Here is a 24,827-nt window from a genome sequence, read left to right as displayed (position 1 = left end):
CTACAAATTTGAGAAGTTGAGAAAAGCCAAATATTGCTAAATTGGACATCTAATTTTAACACTGCGTTGGCTGCCTTAATGCGGAAAGGGTCATCGGTTCCACTGGCGAGGTTCCTTTACGATAATCGGATGAGGAGCACGGAGTCTGTGGATGCGTTAGATGGGATAGACTGGGCCAACGCGACCAGAAACAATGTATCAAGTAGAAAGACTTGGGGCATCAATGACCCTATTATCCAACTGGTGTAGGTTGGTTTGATGGCCTTCTTTACCCAACAAGAATAAAAAAAAAAAACAGATTCATCCTAATTTATGGTTCTATTGTAGTGAATGTATAAAAGTTCTTGTTCCCTTTGCCCTCAAGTTAACGGCATTTACCACCTTCAGGCTGTCCTTGTAAATCAATGATTACTATCCAACAATTTAGGCAAAGTATTTATTAGATGATCAAAGAGGCAAAAAAAAGAAGGGACTTGAATATTAAATGCTTCAGATTTTGGGATATTGGGGTATCCTACTTTTTATATTTAACCAACGAAACTCTTGGCAGAATTATTATTTTTTTTCTAAGCCAATTGAATGGATTGTGTTTTCTAACATAGCTTAACCTTGATTTTGTTAGACAGAACGAGCCATGGTCGGTGACCACGCGCTAACCCCATTGTCATATAATATAACGTCTCCCTAAGGGGGATGAGAGTTTAGAAGATAAAGGGATGTTATTGAAAGTCATAAAAAACATCTAAGGAGAAAAAACTTTCTCCAACAAACTATATCGCCACATGGGAACAGAAAAGCGAAGGACTCTTGAGCACATGTTTACTGGGAGTCTGGCCAAGTTGGTCGACCAACGTTCACAGGCATACAAACCATTTATTAAGGATCTTCTTGGACTCGGACAGAAGACTCCATGATCTCCATGGCGATTCCTCCATAAAATAGCGTGGCTTGTATAAAGCAGGGTAAAGTAGTCATAGCTTTTTCTGCCAGCCTTTGAGATGACGGGAAGTGAAGCCCATCCAGAGCTTCCAAGCTGAAGGTCACTCTCTGCTACGATCTTGGTTATTAAACCTTGACTTCTTGTACAAAAGGCATCAATTTTTAACCCGCAATGGGGCTCAAAGTCACATAAAAAGTCTGGGTAAAGCCCCAGCCACACCTCACTAAAGAAAATGTTCCTCTTTGGCCATTTGAAATGCTCAGAGGCAAGAAAGCTGCAGCAGATAAAGTTGCTTGGGCTGCAGGAAGGCGTATCTTTATAAAATCTGAATATCTCTATGTAATCGCCGAAGGGCAGCGGGGGGCGTAGAAGCTGCGTGGGTTTTACAGGCATTTTTAGTGTTTTTTTTCCCTTTTGCCCGTGAATGTTCTGTGCTGGCAGAATTACCTCTTAAGGTGGGAGATGTGATTTGTCTTAAATGTCAAGTGCGTTTAAATGCTCTAATTCAGTAACAGTGAAAGCAGCGGGGTCGTTTCTCGCTGCAAGAGACATGAAAGACGCAGATGACTGCTTCGCGTTTACACCGCGTCTGTAAGAACGTTTCCAGGGAATAACGTGGGGGTCGGTTTAATAAAACGACGCATTTTGGTAGCAAATACAGTGATTATTTTTTAAAGAATACCTTTTTTTTTTTAATGTCCTAACGCCTCCTTTTTCGCCCCCCTATAATTTTAAAGCAAAAAACATCAGAAATTAGTAACATATATAATATATAATATATATATATATATATATATATATATATATATATATATATCTATCAGAAGCGTATCAGTTCGGAAGCGAATCATGGTTAGAGATAAATCGGTACATTGGAACGCCCAGTCATGAGAGGTAATGGCCAAAAAATTTGGACTGCCTGGCTTAAAATGAGAGAGTTGGGAGGTATGCTTATATTTAAGGAATAATCATCTTGATTTCAGAACAAAAAGCTTTGCACAAAAGCTCCGTATCCGATTACCCCGGTTTAACAGCCGTTCCTTTTTATTATAATATTTAGTAAAACGTTTGCGCCGTTGATCCCTGGCAGGACAGTTTAGTGGACATGGGCCCCTTTAAGTCCTGGCGGCGCCTAAAAGTGGACGTTTACGCGCTTTTTTAAAAGACGGTTAATCTGTCTGCTTGTGTTTATTTATATCAGACCCAAACATACTTTGAAAAGGTCTGTTTAATGCCTTTAGTCCCCGGCAGTCACGTTATTTACCCATTAAGCCCGCCGGTGGCTTCTGCCGTTTCCAGGGCCGGCTCTAGGATCTGTTGGTGTTTGTTGAAGAGGGACGTGTGGTTTTTAAAGCTCGGCTGTGTGGTCCTTTTTCGTTAATGTGTCATCTTCCTGTTCGCGTGCTGCTGGGGACATTGGCTTAATCACAAATAACATGAGGCTGGAAAAAAATGATAGCCGCCTCGAACCGTATCATGAATGATCCGATCTCTTTCGACTTTCGAGAGTTGTAGTATTTTTTTATGGTGCCTAATTTACCCGATTTATTAAGTCGTTGGCGTTTTTATCTGATCCACGTGATGGGTTAACGTTTCTGCGCACAAAACAGTTAATTTCTATCTAGATTAAGGTGCGAGGAAATTCTAGAGCGCAAGCTGTACAAACACAGATTAAATGGGGATGTCCTGGTCTTTTTCAAGGAATACAATAGATGTTGTGCACGAGTTTCAAAAAAAGAACGGACATTGACATACCTCCCAAGTGGCCCTGTTTAGGAAACCAGTCTCTCTTTCCCCTCCTAAATTGTTTTTTAGGACCCAAACCACCCTGATGCCCCTCTTTCTAGGAATATGGGGGTATCACAGGGTTCTACAGCCCTAAAAACACCCGATCAAAACCAAAAATGCCCTCATCCATGACCCAACCCTTGAAAGCCCAAATGGAGAGGCGCTACCTTGATCGCAAACAGTTGGGTCTTCGGTTGAGATCTGTTGGTTTTATGCACTAGAACTTGGCTTCCAGTTCTTGGCTATCTTACAAGCATGTTTTCTTCATAATCAAACTGTTTTAATAAAAGTTGAAGTACATTCCTTGTGAACCACATTGAGATTCAATGTAAAAACCACAGGATGAAGTGTGAGCATCAGGTTAAGTGACAGAGACGGTTGTGATGGCCGTGAAGGAAAGAGAGGGTGGGATAGAGCCATGATGGAGTAGAGAGATAGGGCTTGTAGAAGATCATAAATGGGGGAAGAGGTTCAGAAAGGGTTGTGAAGAGGGATATCGGAAGGGTAGTATTGAGGACCGTTAAAGCCACCAAAATATGAAGTGGTTTAGGAGACACCAGCCATTGTCCATTGGAAGTTGTCAACATGGCCACCCTAGCAAAGGGACATTCAATTACTTGAAGGCCAATAATGCGATATATTGTTCGGATACAGTAGAAGATCCCATTCTGTGCAGTAGACAGGACATTGGGCATTGAGATTCCCATTAAACCCTTAATAATTGATTAATCCAAAGAGATATACTACTTGTTCTCGGTAGACCCCAAAGACTGGTAGTGGGTCCCAAGAGTTGATTTACGAAACAAAGATGAAACACGGACCTCCGGCTTTCTTGAGACTACAATACCCATAAGCCCCTGTCATCCAGGAATAAAAGTTTGCCAGAACTATACTAATAGCTACATTCGACACTCCCAAAATAGACCAGCCGGAGATATTTTGTAGCATTTGCTAACCGTCACATGCTTATTCTGATAATGAATTAAATTTGTAGCATATGGGAATGGTGAGCAGCGTTCTTGGCACCCGTGCGAATGTGCGTTTCTAAGAATAATTAGACATGAAATCCCCAATTTGAACATTAAAGGGAACTCAAACAACTGTTGCTTCAACCACCCAAAAAGATTTCATGATAAAAATCCATTGTGCTGAGCCCTAATTACACACTCGGTTTAGATTGGGGCTTCGTCGTAAAGTAAACAGTTTCTGAATGTCAAATACTTTTGTATAATAACAAAAAGGAGAAGGTTTGAGTCACGACTAAGTGAACCGCGTTGACCACCGTTTAGGTTACTAAACATCAGGCTCACCGGGAGTTGTAGGAAGACCACCTCGCCCAATGCTTAGGTTTAGCTGATGGGAGTTGAAGTTTGATCATAAGCTGTTGTGAAACTTCATCTCCCATCAGCTAATCCTAAGCATTGGGCGAGGTGGTCTTCCTACAACTCCCGGTGAGCCTGATGTTGGCTGAACCCGGGTTATTTTTGCTGTCTTTTCGGGAAGCCGCGAGTTGTATCAAGCTCGTTCTCGTGTTAATGGAAGTCAGATGAACATCTGACCGTGATGAAATCGGGAATTTACATATGAATTTTCCTGGTCGCGAAACAGACGCGGTTATTCAACAGCTGGGGCTTCATTGATACATTTTGTTATAAACCGAGGCGTTCGGAGACACTTGGTCGTAGCAACAGTTTCCCTCTCTTGTCATTTAATTTGTCGGCATTCCTTTCGTGTAACAATGTTTCTCTGTAGGTCGTATTTTTTGAAAGTATGTTCTTCCAAGAAAAAAACTTCTTGGCACGTAAGCCTCTCGATTCCCGTACCGAGAAGCTGTCCTGAGCCGATCGTTCCTTCAGCCCATAATATAGTGTCAGAAGCTCGTGGTTTTTCTCCTTTCAGCTGGTTGATGAGAAATGAAAATTATTTTTTAAAGACCTTATTTAAAAACATGTAAACTATGAATATTGGGAACTTTCGCCCCGTAATTTGTATCGTCTTCTTCTCTCCTAGGCGTTTCTGCACAGGATCAGACAGAATGCTATCGACAAGACGGAGAAAATTTCTGAAGAACATGTTAAGGTATCTTCAAGAGACCGTTTCTTCCCCAGAACTCTTACTGTCTCTCACTTACTAAAGGGGCTTGAGGCAGACTTCTTTTATTTTAGAATGCCGGTTGAGTGTCGTGAGAGTTTGGGAGTCTACAATATCCATAGAGATCCCCATTGGCTGTTCTTAATTAGAATGTCCATGCTTGAAACTGGCTAATGTTTGATACTCCTTAGAGAGCTGACGCCATGTTAGCCGGCCGACCGATCCCTGCACGAGCTTTCAAATTAGGCTCCCCCTTTGTTGCCACTTTATGTCCGAGCCCACTATCTGTACCGATCCCTGCTATGTTACACCACCCTCTACACCAAAAGGGTTAAACATATAGGTATCCTATTGGTCAACTGTTTAAATTCCACACAAACCAGTTTGGTTAAGCCTTTGTTGGTGGCCTCTATTTTTTTAATGCGTATAATTTTCTGGTTACGTACCTCCCAAATGTACTGGTTTTCATGGGACAACCCTGGTATTGGGTGCAGTGGGTATCATGGACCGTTTGGTGAAACCCTTTGATCTCAAGGGTCCGACCATGCCCCCTCCGGCAGAAAGACTCCCCCCCACCAATATAGGTGTCCTGATGTGGACACCTGAAATGCTGGGGGGTGCATGATTGTGGACCGTACATGCACACATCTCCTTGTCGGGTTTACACTCCGTTACGAGGCTCAGTCCCCCAGCTGTTGAGAATTCATCCAAGTCCGTATGGTGGGAGATAAGGCTTCGCGATACAGTAGCAGGAAACGGCTGTGAAGACGTATTGGCAGGCAGCCTTTAAGATCGCAGGAGCCAAATTCTCCCCACCAGGGAAACGCACAGGGGAAGAATAACAAATCAAAGCACCCTGAGGTTTGACAGCCAGGTCCTGGAATAACAAAACCTTAAAAAAACCAAAACACAAACGAAAAAAAAATCCCACTTTTACCCAACAATAGTATGGGAAATATCGGGGCTTTCTTTTCTTCCTTGATAAACCTCGTATTTTCTTTGGCAAACTCAAGAACCGCCTGATGAAGCCATTGTTGCCCGATACAAACTGAGTGTTAATTATCTGAAAGGAAATAATGTTGTTATTAAATGTTTATATTAATTCTGAATGTAATTTGTATTTGGTTCCAGTAAGTTATTATGTGACCACTTGTAGTCAGAACTTTTGCGGCTGCGACTACCTTAATCTTCCCAGATGATATAAAAGGATGTAGTCTTTTAATCTTAATACCAAAAAGTTTATTACAATTTATTATTTTACTTATTTAATTGTTGCTTTTTAAAAACTAATATGAAACAAAGCGCACGTCCAGTGATTAAAACATTCCAAAAACACTGATATCAGGGATCCCGTCACACTATAAAATATATGGAAAGGAGAGCGCAGAACCTAAAAAACATAACAAAAAATATACAGAAAGAGGAGCACCCAACCTAAATAACATAACAAAAAATATACAGAAAGAGGAGCGCACAGCCTAAAAAACCATAGCAAAAAATATACAGAAAGGGGATCATCCCGGCACTTTAAGGCCAGCGACCGATGCAATAACGCTTATGCCAGCGTGCGGGTGCTTGTATCCAGTCAGTGCCATATACCAAGGAGAGGATCTGCCCCATGAATGGGAATAAAGGTACCACCAAGGTGTCGTCGGCTACCTGCCCACCGCTATTAGCCTGGTTTGCCCTATAGCTAGCCTGTGCCTGCTGACCGTGGTCCATTATGTATACTCCGACGAGTTTGTCGGTTCAATTGACGTATCGCATATGTTTGACTTTCCATGGAAAACTTATACCCATAGAGTAATAGTGAAAACGTACCCTTCGACAAGCCTATTACCAGCAGTTAATGACATTCATTCTGTGCTATAATTATATGAAGGTTTTAATGCCCCTTTATTAATGGACCGCCTGTCCGGATAGGGGAATAAATTATAGAGAGCCCCTGATTGGCATCATCTCTGGCAAATGTCTCCTTGGAATCGTGAATGGGGGGAACCACCAAGAAGCCCGTGAATGTAGCAGCTGAGACCACGTTGTATGGCGTTAAGAATGAAAGCATTTTTCCTCCCAAGTGACTTAATATTAACCCACTCAGCTGTTTACAGCTCACTGAAGACCCATTCACGGGGAAGATGTTAGAAGAAGCGCGGACGTCTTTAAACTTTCTTTTATTGTAGAAAGGACCGCAGTCTCAACAGAGACATCAAAGGTCTTCCGACTGCGGGGGGAGCCTCCATCATTCTGTCACATTAGCGATTATAAAGTGTGTGCGGTATTAGAATGTCCGCTAATCCACTCAACTGTTGGCCGATATCTGTTCCTTAGATTCTCAGCATTGTCCGTGGCCCCGTTCAGCATTTTCATGTTAAGATATTTTACATTCAGATTTTGTACGTCTCACAATGGAATTTTTTACAAAATGTTGAATTTCATTATTTACAAAAATGTAATTTATATGTGAGCTTTGAAAACTCTACAAAAGCAGTCATTTGTATAAATGTTATGCTCTCATTGGCTGCACAGTATTGTTATAACTCAGGGGATCTGAATTAGAACATCGTGCAGCCAATGAGAGACCAGGATTGAATCTATTCCCCAAACCCCTCCCCTTTGTATAGCTACATCCTGGTTGGATCACCTGTAAGTGACCATTGATGAGTGCCTAGGGCCAGAGATGCTAACCTTTTAAAGGGCTCCTTAAGCGTTAATCTGACTCCGACGCTCACATAATTTATAAATCTATAGCTTTATATACAAATAGTAAAAAAAAAAAAAATCAATAACATTCTAAAACGTTAAAATTCTATATTTTTTTTCTTAGATTTTATTCTCCAATATTGAAGATATTCTTGAGGTCCACAAGGAATTTCTGGAAGTGCTGGAGGTCACATTACAGCCAGAACCGCAATCCCACCACGAGCTTGGAAATGTTTTCCTAAAATTTGTAAGTTTCGTTATCTGCGGAAAGCAGCTTCCTCTCTCCGCTTGTTTCTTAACAAAGCCTTTGAAACGTGATCCGTAGCTGACCCTACTTATCAAAACGTGGAACCTGCGCCGCGCAGGGCTTCATTCCATTAAACCGAGGAACCCTCCATGGTGGGAAAGTAGGGGGAAAAAAAGAAACAATGTAGCCGACCCGTCAGCGATCGATCTATAGAACTCGGGAAAACAAATTAGCCGGTATTTTTAGATGCAATTACATTTTAGATTTTCCCTTTCAAACTCCTTGCTGATAGAATCATAGCCGGTCCTTAGACACTCAGCGCGCGTTAATCTCTTAAACCGGGTTTCCTGACCGGTGGAAAAAATGATGGCATAATACTTGGGAAAAAATGTCTTTAGGGAATGAAGATTTATTATTATTTATTGATTTATATAGTAATATTCTGTAGCACAGTACAAAGATTTACGGGCAGAAAATATACAGACATTAACTGCTTATTTTACCTAGAGGGTTTTAAATAACTGGAGCAGCTTCCCAGCAGAGATGGTAGAGGCTAATACAGTGAGGGGATTAAAACATGCATGGGATAGGCATACGGCTCCTGAATCTAAGACAAGACCAACGGGCAGACTAGATGTGGGCCGAATGGGGCCGATCTGCCAGCAGGTTCTATGTAAGTAAGTTATAAGTTGTTGTAATAGATTAGTTGTGGTTAAGACTTTGATGACAACAGTTCCCCTTTAAGGGCATTACTTCTCCTCCCCAGCCACACAAGTTGCAAAAAACGTCACCCAGAACTTTTGATTGTTCCTTAGTAAAAATGTTCCCTGTTTCCCCCACCTGAAAATGCTCTAAAACCTATGTTTTATGGTCATATGGTCTATGTGATCTGGAGCTTAAAAGATAGGTCCTCAATAATGCCCAACTTTAGAACTCTTCTTCTGGAAGGTCATTACTGGTGGAACCCACCAGACTAAAGAGCTCGACACCTTAAAATATTATCTGGCCGCCGAGTAGAGGAGAGCGAAAGGGTTCTTGGAAGAACAAAAACTCTGCTAAACCTTAAATGCTTCATCCCAACTAATGTCTTTACAAGATTGTGTTAGGAGTCGTATTGCCTCTGCTCTTCGTATTTCAGGTCAGTGTCTTTTCGTTTAAGGAATTTCTGAGTCTCATGTCCGGACAGAACGTGCCGTTTCCAATTCTTTTTTCTTTTTCTAGTAATTTGTTACAAATAGCAAGTTTTGTGCCTTAATATGGGTGAGTCACCTGTCACGAGATGATTGTCAACAAAGAGTCTTCATTGTCCGCGGTTTGGGCCATCGTCTTTGTTTTTTTTTTAGCGTCGTCACGTAGTAACCGCGCCAAAAGGGGTCCAGCGTAGGACTTGGCAGATGTGGAAGCAGCTGGACGTTTGCCCTTTTCACCTGTTTGAACGCGAGTATCTGTTCCTCCCACATGTTCTCTTGTTTCCGGCCTTCCTACAACAAGGAGCTTTTTGCCAAACATGGGACAAACTCAAACAAAAACATTCGTGGATTCCTTATTAAAAACCAGTAATTAAAAAAAGTAACAAAAAAAAGAAAAGTGAAGCATCTGTACAAACGTTCTTTGCCGATTTGAAATAAGTTCTAAACATTAAAAACCCAAACCCTTAAAGTATTTATTTTCTAGACAACTTTTTCTAGTTCCTTCACTATTACCCTTCGTAGATTTAACCCTAAAAAATCTACAGTGTTCGTTTTGAGTTCCTGACCAAGAAGCTCTTATTTATTGTTTGTAAGATTAGCCAATAAGAAACCTATTCCACAATGAGTTATCTGAGCTTTCCTACGTTTAAACGTGGGAGAGGTACTGGATCTCCGTAACCCAACATCTCCCAGAGAGGAGGAAGAAAGACAATCTTTAGGATTAGAAATTTTTTTTGTTTAAGATCATAATTCCGTTTACTGTCCTTAGAAATATCCTGAGATTGGACACGTGTATTGTGTTTCTATAGAACAATGCTGGTCAAGTTTTGGACATTCTGTCTGGCACATGGATACTTGATCCAATGTTCCATTTGATTGTCCCTCGGATTGTTTGAGATTCATTGTTTCCCAGGATACAGATGTCTCTCAGTAAAATCCGGTATCTTTCCCGGTAAACCAGGATCTGTAGGAACTTTAATCCTTATGCCTCCTGTAGAGCCATCTGTAACACACTCAAAAAAAAAAAATGTAACTCGGGTAATGTGTGCCATACGCAGGTGTGGGTGCCATGTTTGTGGTTGCCTTGGTAACAGAGGTTTCGAGCAGATCACGTACGTAGATACAATATTATTTCCTTTAAATCCTATTAATCCCATCAGCGTCTTACACTTCCTATGGAAAAAGTGATCTCTTGACCGGACATGAGCAGAGGTGTCTGTCCAGCCTGCAGTCCTCTCCCCTCCATCCACCAAAGGGTTTTTGGATGGAAGTAGAGCAGGAAATGCGTTGCACACACTTTTCAGGCTGGAATGTTTGCACGTATTCAGTAAAAAGTCATGAAGAAACATAGAACCTGCAGGGAGATCGGTCCCCATCCGGCCCCCGTTTCTCCTGCTGTAAAGACTCTTAATCAGACCTTAATAAGTCGTTGGTCTCGTCTTAGATTCAGGAGCCATATGTCTATCCTATGCATGTTTACTTTTTATTAGTTTTGTTCACTTTTTAATACTTTCTGATTCCATGTATACCCTTTTTTAGGGTGCCCCCCCCCCAAGTCCCTCTCTTGGTAACCTGCAGCCTCCCCCCTCTGGCTCGGAATAACCGCACTGATGTCTGAGAAATATTCGAGGGAGCAAATGTGGCAAATCGCTTGACATTAATTGTCAGGGGATGGAGTGTGGATGTGCCCGTGCGTGTAGTGTGAATTATGCAAGGAATGTAGCGCTTTCGTTATTTATTGCACGCAAAGAGTCCAACGTGATGGAGGCCTTCGCCGAGCGGGCCTCGGGCAGGGTTTTCGAAAGACGGGGCTTGTCAAGAATGCCGAGTCCTCTTCCACGTCCTATTACCTGTAATCTAATAAATCAAATAACATAACTTCTGTCCGTCATGGAGGAGAGAATGGAGCGGTGAAAGAAAAAAATGAATTCCGCCGTTAAAAGAGAACTTTTTAATAACTGAAATGTTTTGATATTATTTGTTCTGCTCCTTAAATGATGACCTTTATTGACGTTTCGACCAAATGATCTTCTTCATGGTCATTTTCTCTTCAGTCTTTGCCTGTATATTTTGTTTTATGGCTCTGACCAAGACTATTTGGTTAAAATGGACTCTTTGATCTGTTACGGCCCCTGTGATTGGCCTGCTAGCCGGTCCGCTACCTGTATCTGGGCGCTATGGGGTCTGAGGGCCCCATCGCGAGCGTTGGGGGCAGGGGGTCCTGTCTTAAGTGAGGAACTTGATAGACTCAATGTATGCTTTATGAGAACATTAAGGTAATGCTGCAGAGAGATTTAACAAACAGGGCTGTAGAAATGCGAGAAGCAGTCTTCTATTTAAAAATCAAATTGGTTTAATTTTTAAGTGCTCCTTAATGTCTTTACGTGCTTATTAAAAGCCAGTGCTCCGACAGTAATTGGAGGATATTAAAATTGGCGTTTCCCTGGAGACGCTCGGCAAAAAGTGCAATCGTTTTGTGCTAATTAAATCAATGCAATCCGCTCCAGAGTCTATTTTTTTTTTTTGTGTGTCGTTTTCAATGAACTTTTCAGCCTTCAGATCCTTGCAAAATGATGCCCCGTACGGATATATATTTTTTTAAAGTTTGGGTCACTTTAAGGAAGTAGGCGGAGATAAGAAGGTGTGGCTTAATTGCGCCCATCCTACTCCTAGTAACGCCACTCATGTATCACCTTACCTCCGTTTCTCTGCGTACTCCGCCCTCCTTCCACAAATGCCCCGCCTACAAATGCTTTTTTCTTAAAGGGAACATGTATTTTAACCTTACCTTTTACATTTTCTTTTTTTCTGCTCACTCTTTTTTCCACCCCATATTTAATTCATAGCTTTTTAGGGTAAAATCTATGAATGTGAGATTATAAAATTATATTGTTGTTGGATAGTTGAGAAGGTGTCTTTTTTTTTCTTCTCGCAGAAAGATCGCTTCTGCGTGTATGAGGAGTATTGCAGCAATCACGAAAAGGCCTTGAGGCTTCTCATGGAGTTAAACAAGATTCCGGACGTCCGAGCATTTCTTCTGGTAAGGTCTTCTTTACGGAAATGTTATGAGGTTGGTTTGGGTTGTGTGTGATAAAGATGTTATGTCCACTAGTAACCTATATGTGAAAAAGGTCCAGCTTTGGTCTTCCTTGCGATAAAAGCTCATAACGGTTGAACATCCATGAATATAGACAGATGCTATTAATAAAGTTATTGGCGAGGGCATTCAAGGTCAATGTGAATTTGCATTGACCTCACCTGTAATTCACAAAATTAACCAACCTTTGCTGCATTAAAATGAAAAACAAAATAAGCAATGGTAAATAAAACTGGGATCACCAAGGTGGGGACAGCCGCCCTCTACCACCCTGTACGCAGTGGGTTGGGGGTCATTAAATACCCCTTTATACCCCCATCCCATATTTATATACATAAAAAAAAACATCAAAATAAACTCTAGAAGGGTGTTGCCTCTATGTCCCTATTAAAGGACATTTATCTCATTGATAGCCCTTATTTTTTTTCATATTCACTTTATAAACGCTAAATTATTTTAATCTAAGTGAATCTTCCCAAAGTCACATTTTAGCAAAATGTGTTATCTGCGTCCACGTGGCAGTTTCTGAAAAAGCTGTTTTTTTCCCCTAAAAAATTAAATTAAGACCATATGATGAGAGTGATAGGTACTGAGTGGGAGTCTTAATAAACCGAATTTACTCTCAAACACAGACCTCAGTGTTTTGTAACAGAAATAAATGTAATGTTTTGCTGTTGGCTGAAACACTGTATCACTTTGATTCAAAAATGTGTTGGGCTGAATAAAACCAGATTTAGTTAATCTCAGAAACTGAATTGCTTGTCATAAAAGTTGCGCGTGTGCAAGCTGTGCTCCAGCTCTTCATCTGCTGTGTGCAAAGCATGTTGGGAATTCAATGGGTGCTCAGATGAAGCCCCCACGAGCTACTGTATACATTGTGACAGAATACCCCTTCACTTTGGTACTCTGTCCGGGAATCTTTACTTACACACAGTCTTCAAGGCTGCAGAGACGGCTCAGACACGAGGAGGGTAAAATAAAAGGCTGGGCCTGTTTTTATTTTTCGTCACAGGCATAACAGAAAATAAATAAATCAAAACAAAAAGCCTCGCTCTTGTGAGCACTAACTAATACAAGTTACTCCAACCTAACTGCAGTTGGACGGCTTATCCGTTCCAACAAAACAAAATAACACAATATATGCAATAATTGCAGCAGTCAGTGTTTTTGGTAGCTCTCTCCCTCTCTCTCAGGGAGCCAAATGATCTCTCTTTTGCCCTGAGACCAGGAGGCTACTTAACTGCCTCTCCCATTAATTAGTGGAACCAGGTGAGTACTAGGAGAGTATCCGATAATCTCCGGACTGGATTCCCACCTGCTGGTCTTCGGCTGCTCATAAACTGTGGAGTGGAGCACTGGCCCGCCCTACTCTCCAAATGCTCCACCCCAGGGACCCAAAACACACAAATAACAACAGACGTTAATAAGTCCAATATTAACAGTACATCTCCCTGGGGCTAGAAAACCTATTGTGGGTAACCACCCTGCAAAATATAAGGGGATATATACACTCCCTCCATTATCATCCCCTGCTTTCTGTCACAACATTAATAACCCCCCATGAGCTACTGTATACAGTAATATAACCCCCAGCACTGTATACAGTAATATAACCCCCCAGCGGTGTATACAGTAATATAACCCCCAGCACTGTATACAGTAATACCCCCCCAGCGCTGTATACAGTAATATAACCCCCCAGCACTGTATACAGTAATATAACCCCCCAGCGCTGTATACAGTAATATAACCCCCCAGCGCTGTATACAGTAATATAACCCCCCAGCGGTGTATACAGTAATATGACCCACCTAGCGCTGTATACAGTAATCTAATCCCCCAGCGGTGTATACAGTAATATCACCCCCAGCGCTGTATACAGTAATATCACCCCAGCGCTGTATACAGTAATATCACCCCCAGCGCTGTATACAGTAATATAACCCCCCAGCGCTGTATACAGTAATATAACCCCCCAGCGCTGTATACAGTAATATAACCGCCCAGCGCTGTATACAGTAATATAACCCCCAGCACTGTATACAGTAATATAACCGCCCAGCGCTGTATACAGTAATATAACCCCCAGCACTGTATACAGTAATATAACCCCCCCAGCGCTGTATATAGTAATATAACCCCCAGCACTGTATACAGTAATATAACCCCCCAGCGGTGTATACAGTAACAACCCCCCCAGTGGTGTATACAGTAATATAACCCCCCCCGCACTATATACAGTAATATAACCCCCCGCGGTGTATACAGTAATATAACCCCCAACACTGTATACAGTAACAACCCCCCCCTAGCGCCGCCATTGTTGTCAGTGATGTTATATTTTGGCTGACTTTCCCGGGTCAGACACCACACTGAGTTGATGCTTTATGGCGATGCTAATGAAGTCCCTTCCTTCATAGACTTTCATTAGTCAGTGGGTCTGGCTGGATGGTTAAGATTTAGCAATTCTATTGTTCCTCACAGGCAGTATGATAAACAGCAGAATATTTGTGAACATTTTTAAATTGGATGTTTATGGTGGGATTTCCTGAACAGTTAAAGCCATCCGCAGTTTGAGAGATGATGACTCTGATATCTCCGAATCTTCGCGTTATAAAGGCTGTAATTTCCTTTTTCTCCCCAGAGCTGTATGTTACTTGGAGGGAGGAAGACAACGGACATTCCTTTAGAAGGCTATTTGCTCACTCCAATTCAGAGGATCTGCAAGTATCCACTTCTCCTCAAGGTATTTTTAAAATAAAAAACCCCCCTCGTCGCTTCCTTCCACTTTCTGACATCTCATTCAGCAACTTCCCCAAAAGCCTGTTGCGTATGCACAGAGCTGCGACTAGAAGACTGCCTCGCTGGCCGTCCTCATCTTTCATCCAAACTCTCCAAAGGTCCTCTGAGATTAAGGCAAAGGGCCAAAACTAAATGATCTGATTGTGTCCGGCTTGGAGGAGAGAAGAGAGAGACGGGGAAGTTTTACTTAACTAAGAAGGTGGTAGATTAGTGGAACAGCCTTCCAGCAGAAGTGGTAGAGGGTAATACAGCGAGGGGATTAAACATGCATGGGATAGACATACGGCTCAGGAATCTTAGATGAGACCAACGACTGATTAAGGTTTGAGTCTTTACAGCAGGACTAGACGGGGCCGAAGCTGATACGTTCATAATTCCACCTCTTAATCATGTTTATTCTTACGGGGAAACCAAGAAACTCTGTTCATATAAATAAACGCCAGGAAGTTTTTAGTTGAGATTCCAAAATGAAGAAATTTCCCTTTTTTTCCCTAATTCCTGTTTTCTGTTCACCGTGACAGCTTCGCAGCTGTGTTTATTAATACAAATAGTTTTAGAATCGGCACATTTATTTAGATATCTAATATACTATCAACTAATATGTAACTTCATCCGTTACATTCTCTTCGAAGGTCTCTCCTTTTACAGAATCTTATAAGAATCTTTTTTTTTGTTTGTTTGTTTCTATGGCAACAGCCTATCTCTGCCTGCTTCTGTGTCATGTGACAATAAAGCATTCCCAGCTAAATTAAAAATAAAGCCAACTTTTATGTGATTAAAAAAAAAAAAAAAAAAAATTATAAAATATATATATATATATATATATTTCTAGTAATGTTTTTGGGCTAGGAATGATGAAATGCTGCATTTTGTTAAAATTTAGTATATATGTCATTAAATGTATTAACTATTTTGTCCGGTGTGTATTTTATGATTTTTTAAGGAGTTTACAAAATAACATTTTTATACCAGCAACAAAAAACACCTTTTATTCTGATTTTTGAACAGGCAGAGAAATCTGATTCTAGGACTGAGTCATGTGTCCAAAGCACCAGGGGAAAAATATAAATATTTTTTTCCCTTTTTATTTTTTTTTTTTTTTTTTAACCATTTTGTCTGATGATTTTAACATTTCATTTTATTTCTTAATTTATTGTTTTTAAATACAAAAATATATATTTTTTAATTCTTATTTTTTGTCAACCGTTTAAAACGTATTTTTCATTTTTAGATTTTTTTTTTAATTTATTAGTACATATATTTTGAGTTAGATTTCTCCATGCCATTTAAATTGGGCTCCTCTGTTACGCCAACAGGTAGGAATGCGGATTTCTTACTTGGTGTAAGCGGAGTGTTTATTTAGTAATAAAAGCATAATGCTTGCCAAGAACCCAGCATGTGGATATGGCTCTCTCCTCTTTTATCGTGTTCTAGCAGCCCGACTGTGTCATAGACACTCTCAGAAGCTTCTCATTCACAAACCCAGGGGTGAGGGCAAGGGGGCATTACTGAGAGGTGATGACATTTAAATGATGGCTTCGTCCCCGCAGGGAAGCTTTCATGTATTCTTAGCCTTCAAGCAAAAAAATAAGTAGGGTCTGTGAACACAAAAAGGTTTCTTTTAAATTTATAGACTTATATTTTTAAAGGGACGCTTTATTTTATTTTTAGTGCGTTTAAAAATTGTGATGAAACATTCTCTGGTGTATTAGGCTGTAAGGTGTCTACAGTCTTTAATCTGAAATATATTTCTGGTAAAGGTTCTGTTTCCCCCTCAACTTTCCTAGATTTGTATATTAAACAAATCTAAAGCTAATGGCATAAAAAAAAAAATACAGAACTATTGTTAGCATCTTAAAAAAAGCTTATTCTTTTTAAAAAAAATAATGTTTTGCTGTATTTTTGGTGAAAAACCTTTAAACAGGGCCTCTTAATCGTGTCTGTCTTCTCTGCTCGACCTGCCCATCTCTGACATCGCAGAATGGGTATTACCTTCTAGATAAACTTCTAGTTTAAAAGGACCTCACTCTCATCACACACACCTTACTCTCATCACACCTTACCCTCATCACACCTATTACACGAATCCCACATCACACCCATCACACCTATCATGCAAATAACATGCCACTCCCACCACACCTATCATGCAAATAACATACCATTTCCATCACACCTATCATGCAAATACCATACAACTCCCATCACACCTATCATGCAAATACCATACCACTCCCATCACACCTATCATGCAAATAACATACCACTCCCATCACACCTATCGCGCAAATAACGTAACACTCCCATCACACCTATTGGCCCCATTTGGCCCCCGTCTAGTCTGCCCGTTTCTCCTGCTTTAAAGACTCAAACCTTAATCGGTCGTTGCTCTCGTCTTAGATTTAGGAGCCATATATCTATCCCATACATAAACTCCCTCGATTGTACTAGCCTCTACCACTTCTGCTGGGAAGATGTTCCACTTATCTACCGCTCTCTCTGTAAAGTAATACTTCCTTACGCTTTGTTTTTTGTTTCTCTATTGAATTGGGTTGATACACGTTTGTCAATATTTTCGTGGGAATTTCCCCTTTATGAAAAGTTAAAGGACTATTTTAAATTACTCCAATCAAGAGACTTCTTAACGATCTCCGGAGCACAACAAGCTTCTCCGACGTTTATTCCGCACCCAATAAAAACGTCCCCCGAATACTTGGCAGGTTTTCAGAAAGTAGTTTCTGGGCGTCTGGTTTTCTGTTTTAAAATGAATGGCAGAAGATTGTAGGAGATCGATGTGACGGAATTAAACGGAGTGCCAGAAACATGGGTTTGTTGACGTTTAGCACTCACGCAGGATGTATTGAAGGACTAATTTAACACTAATTGGAAACCGCAGTGGTTGTCTAGATTGGCAGTCCAGCAGGGATGGTAATACCGGACTTTAGATGCTTGGAGGTAAACATGTAGACATGAGAATAAATAAACCAGCTAAACTAGCACCTTAATCGAGATGGGTTAGAGAATGCAATTCTAGTAACACAAAGTAACACAAAGGGCAAATTTTTGGGCAAACTCCTAAGTTTACATTAACCATAGCAACCACCCCATTTGCTGTTTTGCACTGGAATTTCCGCCATATATTGGTATGAATATTGCTGATGATTTTCTTTTGCCAGGTCCCAGTTTGTGTGTTTTTTTTTGGCCAGTGGCAGTTTGTGATGTGTGTGGGGGGGGTATTTAGTAGTGTAGGCGAGGGGGGCTCTGATTTTGTTGCCCCTCTGTGTGCGGTGAGTGACCTTCATGTGACACAGACAGAGATTAGAGATCACATTCAGACTGCGGACAATGGATCTGAATGAAAAGCAGATGTTTGGGAACCAGCGAGAGCGAAGAATGAGAAAAAAAGATCATTCGCTGGAATTCCGCTGATGTCACCATGGAAACCAGCGGAAACTTCTCACCGAGGCTTTCAACCTGTTGCATTTGAACCGCCAAACATGGGACTCTGGATTAAAGATCACCTTTAATGTCTGCATTGTGTCCATCATTCCTTGTAGATGTTTTGTGCGTGAGAAAGAGTCTTTAGTTGAGGTTGATACCTTTTTTGGGCCACCATAGAAAAACATGTAAAGGCTTTGGGGACCTCAGAGGTCTCTTTTTCAAATGGAAACATTCAAGATTAACTCTATTTTTAACGGTGCCACTTTTTCCAGGTTCCTTAAAGAATAGGCCCCGGTTTACTAAGCAGCCTGCTTCGTACATTGCGATTTATCATGAACTGTCGTTTGTTTCATGTTCAGGACTTTGGCCAAGGCCAGTGGTCCTCAACGGTCCTCTTTATAACCTTCCATTTTGACAGTCGGTCGATTCTTGGCTGTGAATCACGTGTCTTGATTTATTGGTTAATGGTTTTCGAACCTACACAATAAGATTGGGCCTCACAGGCATCCATAATATCTCGTCCCCAGTATATTATTTTCTTCTTTTAGTACAATTAGAGGCTCTACGAATTTGCCCAGATGATACAAAAATATATTAAGAATAGCGGATAGAACACATTTTTTACTGCTTTTAACCTGTCTTTTAGGCTTCCCTGTCCCTTTAAGGTTAAATGTACCCATTGGGCTGTGCTTCTGCATCTCATTTAAATATATTGGTGATTTTTAGGGGGTTATTTATAATGAATGATTCCCATTTAATATGTTTTTAATATTGTCTTATGGCCGAATTCTAAATATTCACTTTACAAAAATCTTACTTCTAGACTTGATTTTTTAAAAATTATTTATTTATTAGGAGTTGGCTAAACGGACTCCAGCCAAGCACCCGGACCACCACCCGGCCCTCGGCGCTCTCCAGGCCATGAAGACAGTCTGCACCAACATCAATGAAACCAAACGCCAGATGGAAAAACTCGAGGCCCTCGAGCAATTACAATCTCACATCGAAGGATGGGAGGTCAAAAAAATATTATTATTTTTCTCTAATTTAACTAAAGAGAATCAAAGTGTTTTATTTCTATTTTTTTAGTTCTCCATTTGCAGTTGACAGTGACAGGGTCCTTTTGTGCCACCTACACGGGGTTCATGATTGACACACTGGATATTCTTCTTGCACATGCTCAGTAGCACTCAATAAGAACCAAGCCTCTGTTGAAATCAGTGGGAATAGCGTCAACCAATCAAATGTATGCCACCTGAGCAGTGATGTTTTATTGATATACCGGTGATTGGCTGCTGCTACACGCGCTGATTTTTGCTTAGAAGACGTACAGGAAGTAGCTATACTGCATTCACTTCCTGTTTCCAGGAGAGGCAGCCAGAGGCGGAGTTAAATGAGGCAGAAATATTATTTTCTAATGCTAATGACTAAAATAAAATGCAGTAAAAATATCCTAAAGTGTCAAAATTAAGAAATGGCTAATGGCATTAAAAAATATATATATATATTTTGGGATTTGGCTGTATTTCCAAGAGTAATAAATCCATAAAAGATAAAAGCGCACAGGAATAATTCCAAGGCACGGACGGTAAACGTATTTATTTTCCACTTGGCATTATGTTATGTATGGACGTGAAATGAAAGCGGTCGGAGGTTATAGGCTTAGCAAACAGTGGATTTATTTCGGGGAAAAGCAGTCGGCACAAGAGATTTATTGGAAACATGAACACGTATCGTTCCCTCGATCACACGCAGGCTCCTCCGCATCATGTGTATTCTAAGATATAGAAAAATAATCCAAGGAAAGCATTGAATTATTGACTACTTGCCCTCGGCAATGAAAATTGCAGTGGTGTCCTTTGATATCCTTGGCTCGATTGGCTTCTAAGCTTGTAAGACCCCCCCCAAATGAAGCACCCTCTGCAGGAACTCCCCTCTTTGGAGGTTATCGCTGGATACATTAATCCATGGAATGTTACAATGTTTCAAGTTGTGAATACGGCTGAACCAAACTATGCTAATAGATTGTGTCTGAATCAGATCCAACCCCCTCTTCTTTTTATTTAAGTGACGGAATAAGAGTGTCGGTGGAATTCTTTCGATTCCATTGAATGACCCACCCATGCAGCCTGGGGATACATTAACGCTACACCTATATCAGCCCGAGTCTGGAATGAATGGCTCTCCCTCTGCGCTAATGACCCTTTCCTAGTCTCCCCGCCGGAGATCTGTGTACAGCTTCGGACCCCCAGCCGGGTCTGGCTCACCCTGACCCCGCTGACCGACGGTACGGGAGGACATTCCTCCTCCCGGCTGCACCCAGCTCCGTATAAACAAGCGCAGCGAGGATTCTGGGAGGGGAGTGGAATGCATTGTTTTTAATGTTTTCTTCTATGTAAAACTGGAATAAATGATCTTTATAAATCAGCATGTGATGACATGTTCTTGAGGGTGAGATAAAGCCCTATACACTCTCAATGTATTCATTGATCTTTCTCTTCTGTATTCCCATGCCACCGACGCAAATACATTTCCCATTTAACCCCTTTTATACTTTTTCTGTGGATGCGCATGCTATTGCACCATTGACGTTCTAGAGAAAGAGGACATTGAGGGACCATAAAAAAATGTGAAGCCCTCCCTAATAGTTCATTGTTTGTGGTTCAGCAGTTCCAGGGGATGTAATGAGTTGTTTGAAGTAGAATTTCTCCTCTGTCTGGATACCCTGGGTTGTTCCTGCTCAGGGTTTTAGTTGCAATATGTTAGTGTGGTCAGTGTTCCAGCTAGAATGTTGGGCCACCAAATATTTTGGCCACTAAGGTTAGACAGAATAGGACCCGGTCATTTGCTACATAATATAGTTTATCACGGAAAAATTAACACCTTCCCATCTTCCTTGGGTTATTAGGGATCCAATTTGACTGACATCTGTACGCAGCTTCTCCTACAAGGAACACTGTTGAAGATCTCGGCCGGAAATATCCAGGAAAGGATGTTTTTTCTTTTCGACAACCTTCTGGTCTACTGCAAAAGGAAGTCCAGGTAATAAAAGATACTACATAGTGATGTGCAGCCATCTTATATGCAAAATGCTTTGTAGGGAGGCAGGGGTCGGTCATTGACACACACATGTTTGGAACATGTTCCCATGGACCGGTTATGAAGAACAATAAACTTATGTGGAAACTAGAAAGGTCGTTGTCTTACAGGGCCCTGTAATATATGATGATAATAATCAGAACATTTACATTTTTATGGTACAAGAGTAGGTTATGGTCGGACTTGTTGTTCTATAAAGGTCTTGGAATAATATTTTGACAATAAAACAAGAGTATGATATTATCGCAGGAGAAGTCAATAGATTTTGCAAAATAGTCTGAATAAACCTACAAACTGTAGTTTCTAAGGATAAAACGAGACCTCAAGTGGTGACTTGAGGTTAGTAATTCAGGTTGTTAAATCTCTTATTCCTGGGACAAAACACTTGGGTGTTCATTTCGTCTTCTTCCAAATTGGGGAAAACCAAACAATATCTCAATTATTTCAAAAAGATTGGATTTACCTAATGGCTTATTGATAATATAGATGAACATACAGTAATACGTTAAAAAGAACGGAGACCTCAAAGCCCGTTATCTTTCTAAATTCCGAGAAAATCATTCAGGTTTGAGTTCATATTCCATCATTGAAACATTGTTGGTTTTCTTGGCAGAGTTGCGGGAAAGAAATCGACGAAAAGAACCAAATCTATCAACGGTTCCTTATACATATTCCGCGGGAGGATTAACACCGAGGTTATGGAGGTCGAGAATGTAGAGGATGGGACAGGTAGGATGAACACATCGTTGGTAATAGACTAGAATGGGATATTGTGAAATATATGTGCCCAGAACTAGCTGTTCTTTTACTCTCAACCCCCAGGGCTATCAAATTCCTTCTCCATTCAACTTGTCAAGCAGACTCGTTTTGTATCCGTTTTTTCTCTGTCTCTCTTTATCCTATCCTCCCTCTATCCCTTTCTCCAAAGAAGTATACCCAATTTAGTTTTTTTTTAAGAATATATACTCTATTCCAACAGTTCTACACCTAATACATTGTAATTGTAGAAACCCGATAAGATGAAACCCAACAGATAGATGTGACACAGGATAAGAACCAAACGCTGATGTACGGGAGCTTATGGGATGTATTGTGTATTTCCGGACGCCATTTTCTTTGCGTTTGCCTTTCAGCCGACTATCACAGCAACGGCTACACGGTCACCAACGGGTGGAAAATCCACAACACCGCCAAAAACAAATGGTTTGTGTGCATGGCGAAGACGGCAGAGGAGAAACAAAAGTGGATGGACGCTGTCTTAAAGGAGCGAGAGCAAAGGGAGAGTAAGTTAACAAAAAATACAAGAATACAATGAATTTATATACATTTTTCCATAAAGACCACTTAATTGTGTTTCCATGGACTCCGGGCTTAGTGCCGTTTCCATGGACTCCGGGCTTAGTGCCGTTTCCATGGACTCCAGGCTTAGTGCCGTTTCCATGGACTCCGGGCTTAGTGCCGTTTCCATGGATTTCAGGCCTAGTGCCGTTTCCATGGATTCCAGGCCTAGTGCCATTCCCATGGATTCCAGGCCTAGTGCCGTTCCCATGGATTCCAGGCCTAGTGCCGTTCCCATGGATTCCAGGCCTAGTGCCGTTCCCATGGATTCCAGGCCTAGTGATTTTATAACCTTTTAGAACATTAAATGCAATTAGTATTTTGTGATGTTTTCACTGAAATACATTCACTTACTCCCTGGCTCTGCTCTTTTCAGTGTTTTTAAAATATAAAGCATTGTATTACATATTAAGCCTTCAAGCAAGTTTCAGTTTTAACAAATTTACCAATTAACATGTATTAAAAGAAAGAAAATTAAAATAACACCAGGAATCCACGTTATCCACGCCACAAGAGCCGCCATCTTGAATTCCTTTTCTCATTCCCATTCCTTTCCCTCTTTGACCAAAACCACTTAGTAGACTCTGTATATCTCTTCGAATTCCCTCGGTTCATATGGCACTTGAGTGGTGAATAAAGCGCCTGCTTTCTCTCGTTCTCCGCGTGCACCTGTGGCCCGTATTTTGCAGTAATAATTCCTGCGTTGGTTGTAAATCCTAATGGATATTGATCGGGAAACAGATGCATAATTAATACCATGATGCAGAAAAACATGAACATGCAATCTGCTTCTGTAACATTAGGATGGCGGCGTGTGTACTATATGACTATGTAGCGGAAAATGAAAACCTGTCAGTAATTAGTTGATGACCTTTTATTTGTCTTGCTCATCCATGTTTTTATGGAATTAATACATTTTCCTAACAGATACAAATAACGCGTTAATAATAGAACACTCCTTGTAACACAACCCGGATATTTATTAACAACGGCAAGCGGGACAGTAAATATTTTTCTGTTACGTTTCAATGAGCCGTTGTGAGTAGTGGATACAGGGATATGTATCCCATAGCACTTCATCAGTCATAAACCCTCCTGTGATGCCTATGTACAGCCTCTGATTTTTGGGTTAATGTCGGGGGGGCTCCCCTCGTCATTACCTGTGCCCGTTCAACCAGGTGTAGTCCTTACATTTGTTAGGAGAGTCCTGACAATTTGTGCTTCTCTCTGGGCTGTTTCAGCAAATGTCCATTTTTGGGGGGGGTAAAAAAAAATGCAATTCAGCGTGTGTGATGTACATGTGAGATAGGATGTTTAGTGATGTCATATATATGGTATGTGACATCACAACATGACCCGCATATTGTTGGCAGTGCCACATGTGACGCCCCACATTGGAGGTTTGGTAAATATGTATTGTATATATTAATACTTCTCAAATGTCTGCGGTATGTCATGGTCAAGTAGCAGATAATAGCGGTCGTCATGTATGTCGAGAGAATAAAGATTTTCTCTGGGAAATACTCTAAGTCAAACATTTAATTGGAGTTGATGGAGCGCGGATAAGTGGAAGACTCTTTCCACGGTTAATTACAAACCCGGAGAAGAGAGAGCGGCATCCTACCTCATCCTACCTCGTCCAGGGACCATTAATCCCTTTGTATTGATTTCAGGAGCCACCGAAAGCTCTGCTCGCAGAAAGTTTAATGTATTCGGACGATGTGCTTGTTTGCTGACACCGTTCACATTTAAGTGTCAATTAGGCGATCTGTAGATTAGTCGTCTGGACTCACTCCGGATAAACAAGCGGTTTTAAGTTTATGGAGGGCATGGCATGCCGAGCCAATGTTTAAGTTGGGGTTTATTTAATGAGACTTTGATTGCCAGACCCCCCCTCCGCACCTCCGATACTGAAATGATAATCTATATATTTTGGTAGCACTATGTATGAGAGAGAGAATATTTTATTACACGGAGGAGCAGATTATTCGCCATTAAATTCATACCGTTAAAGCTCCGTGTCCATAGACAGTCGTCTTTTAGCCCTGATTTTGTTTTGTAAATAGATACAAGATATATTTATTACAGATATTG

The 24,827-nt window shown here is 40.9% G+C and overlaps 1 protein-coding gene across 1 annotated transcript in view; it reads left to right on the top strand.

Moving 5' to 3' along the window:
- Window positions 1-24,827, top strand: part of LOC149279294 (phosphatidylinositol 3,4,5-trisphosphate-dependent Rac exchanger 1 protein-like) — a 94,060-nt gene that overhangs the window by 25,362 nt on the left and 43,871 nt on the right. Inside the window, exons 2-9 of the mRNA XM_089501396.1 lie at window positions 4,739-4,807; window positions 7,644-7,766; window positions 11,892-11,996; window positions 14,698-14,799; window positions 19,152-19,313; window positions 21,205-21,338; window positions 22,009-22,124; window positions 22,529-22,678. Coding sequence (XP_089357522.1) covers window positions 4,739-4,807; window positions 7,644-7,766; window positions 11,892-11,996; window positions 14,698-14,799; window positions 19,152-19,313; window positions 21,205-21,338; window positions 22,009-22,124; window positions 22,529-22,678 — 961 coding nt within the window. The remainder of the gene's footprint in view (window positions 1-4,738; window positions 4,808-7,643; window positions 7,767-11,891; window positions 11,997-14,697; window positions 14,800-19,151; window positions 19,314-21,204; window positions 21,339-22,008; window positions 22,125-22,528; window positions 22,679-24,827) is intronic.

Source organism: Sceloporus occidentalis, unplaced genomic scaffold (genome assembly GCF_023333645.1).
Source record: "Sceloporus occidentalis isolate IW3139 unplaced genomic scaffold, rSceOcc1.0.p SCAF_173, whole genome shotgun sequence".
NCBI lineage: Eukaryota > Metazoa > Chordata > Lepidosauria > Squamata > Phrynosomatidae > Sceloporus > Sceloporus occidentalis.
This window is presented reverse-complemented; position numbering and strand designations above follow the sequence as displayed.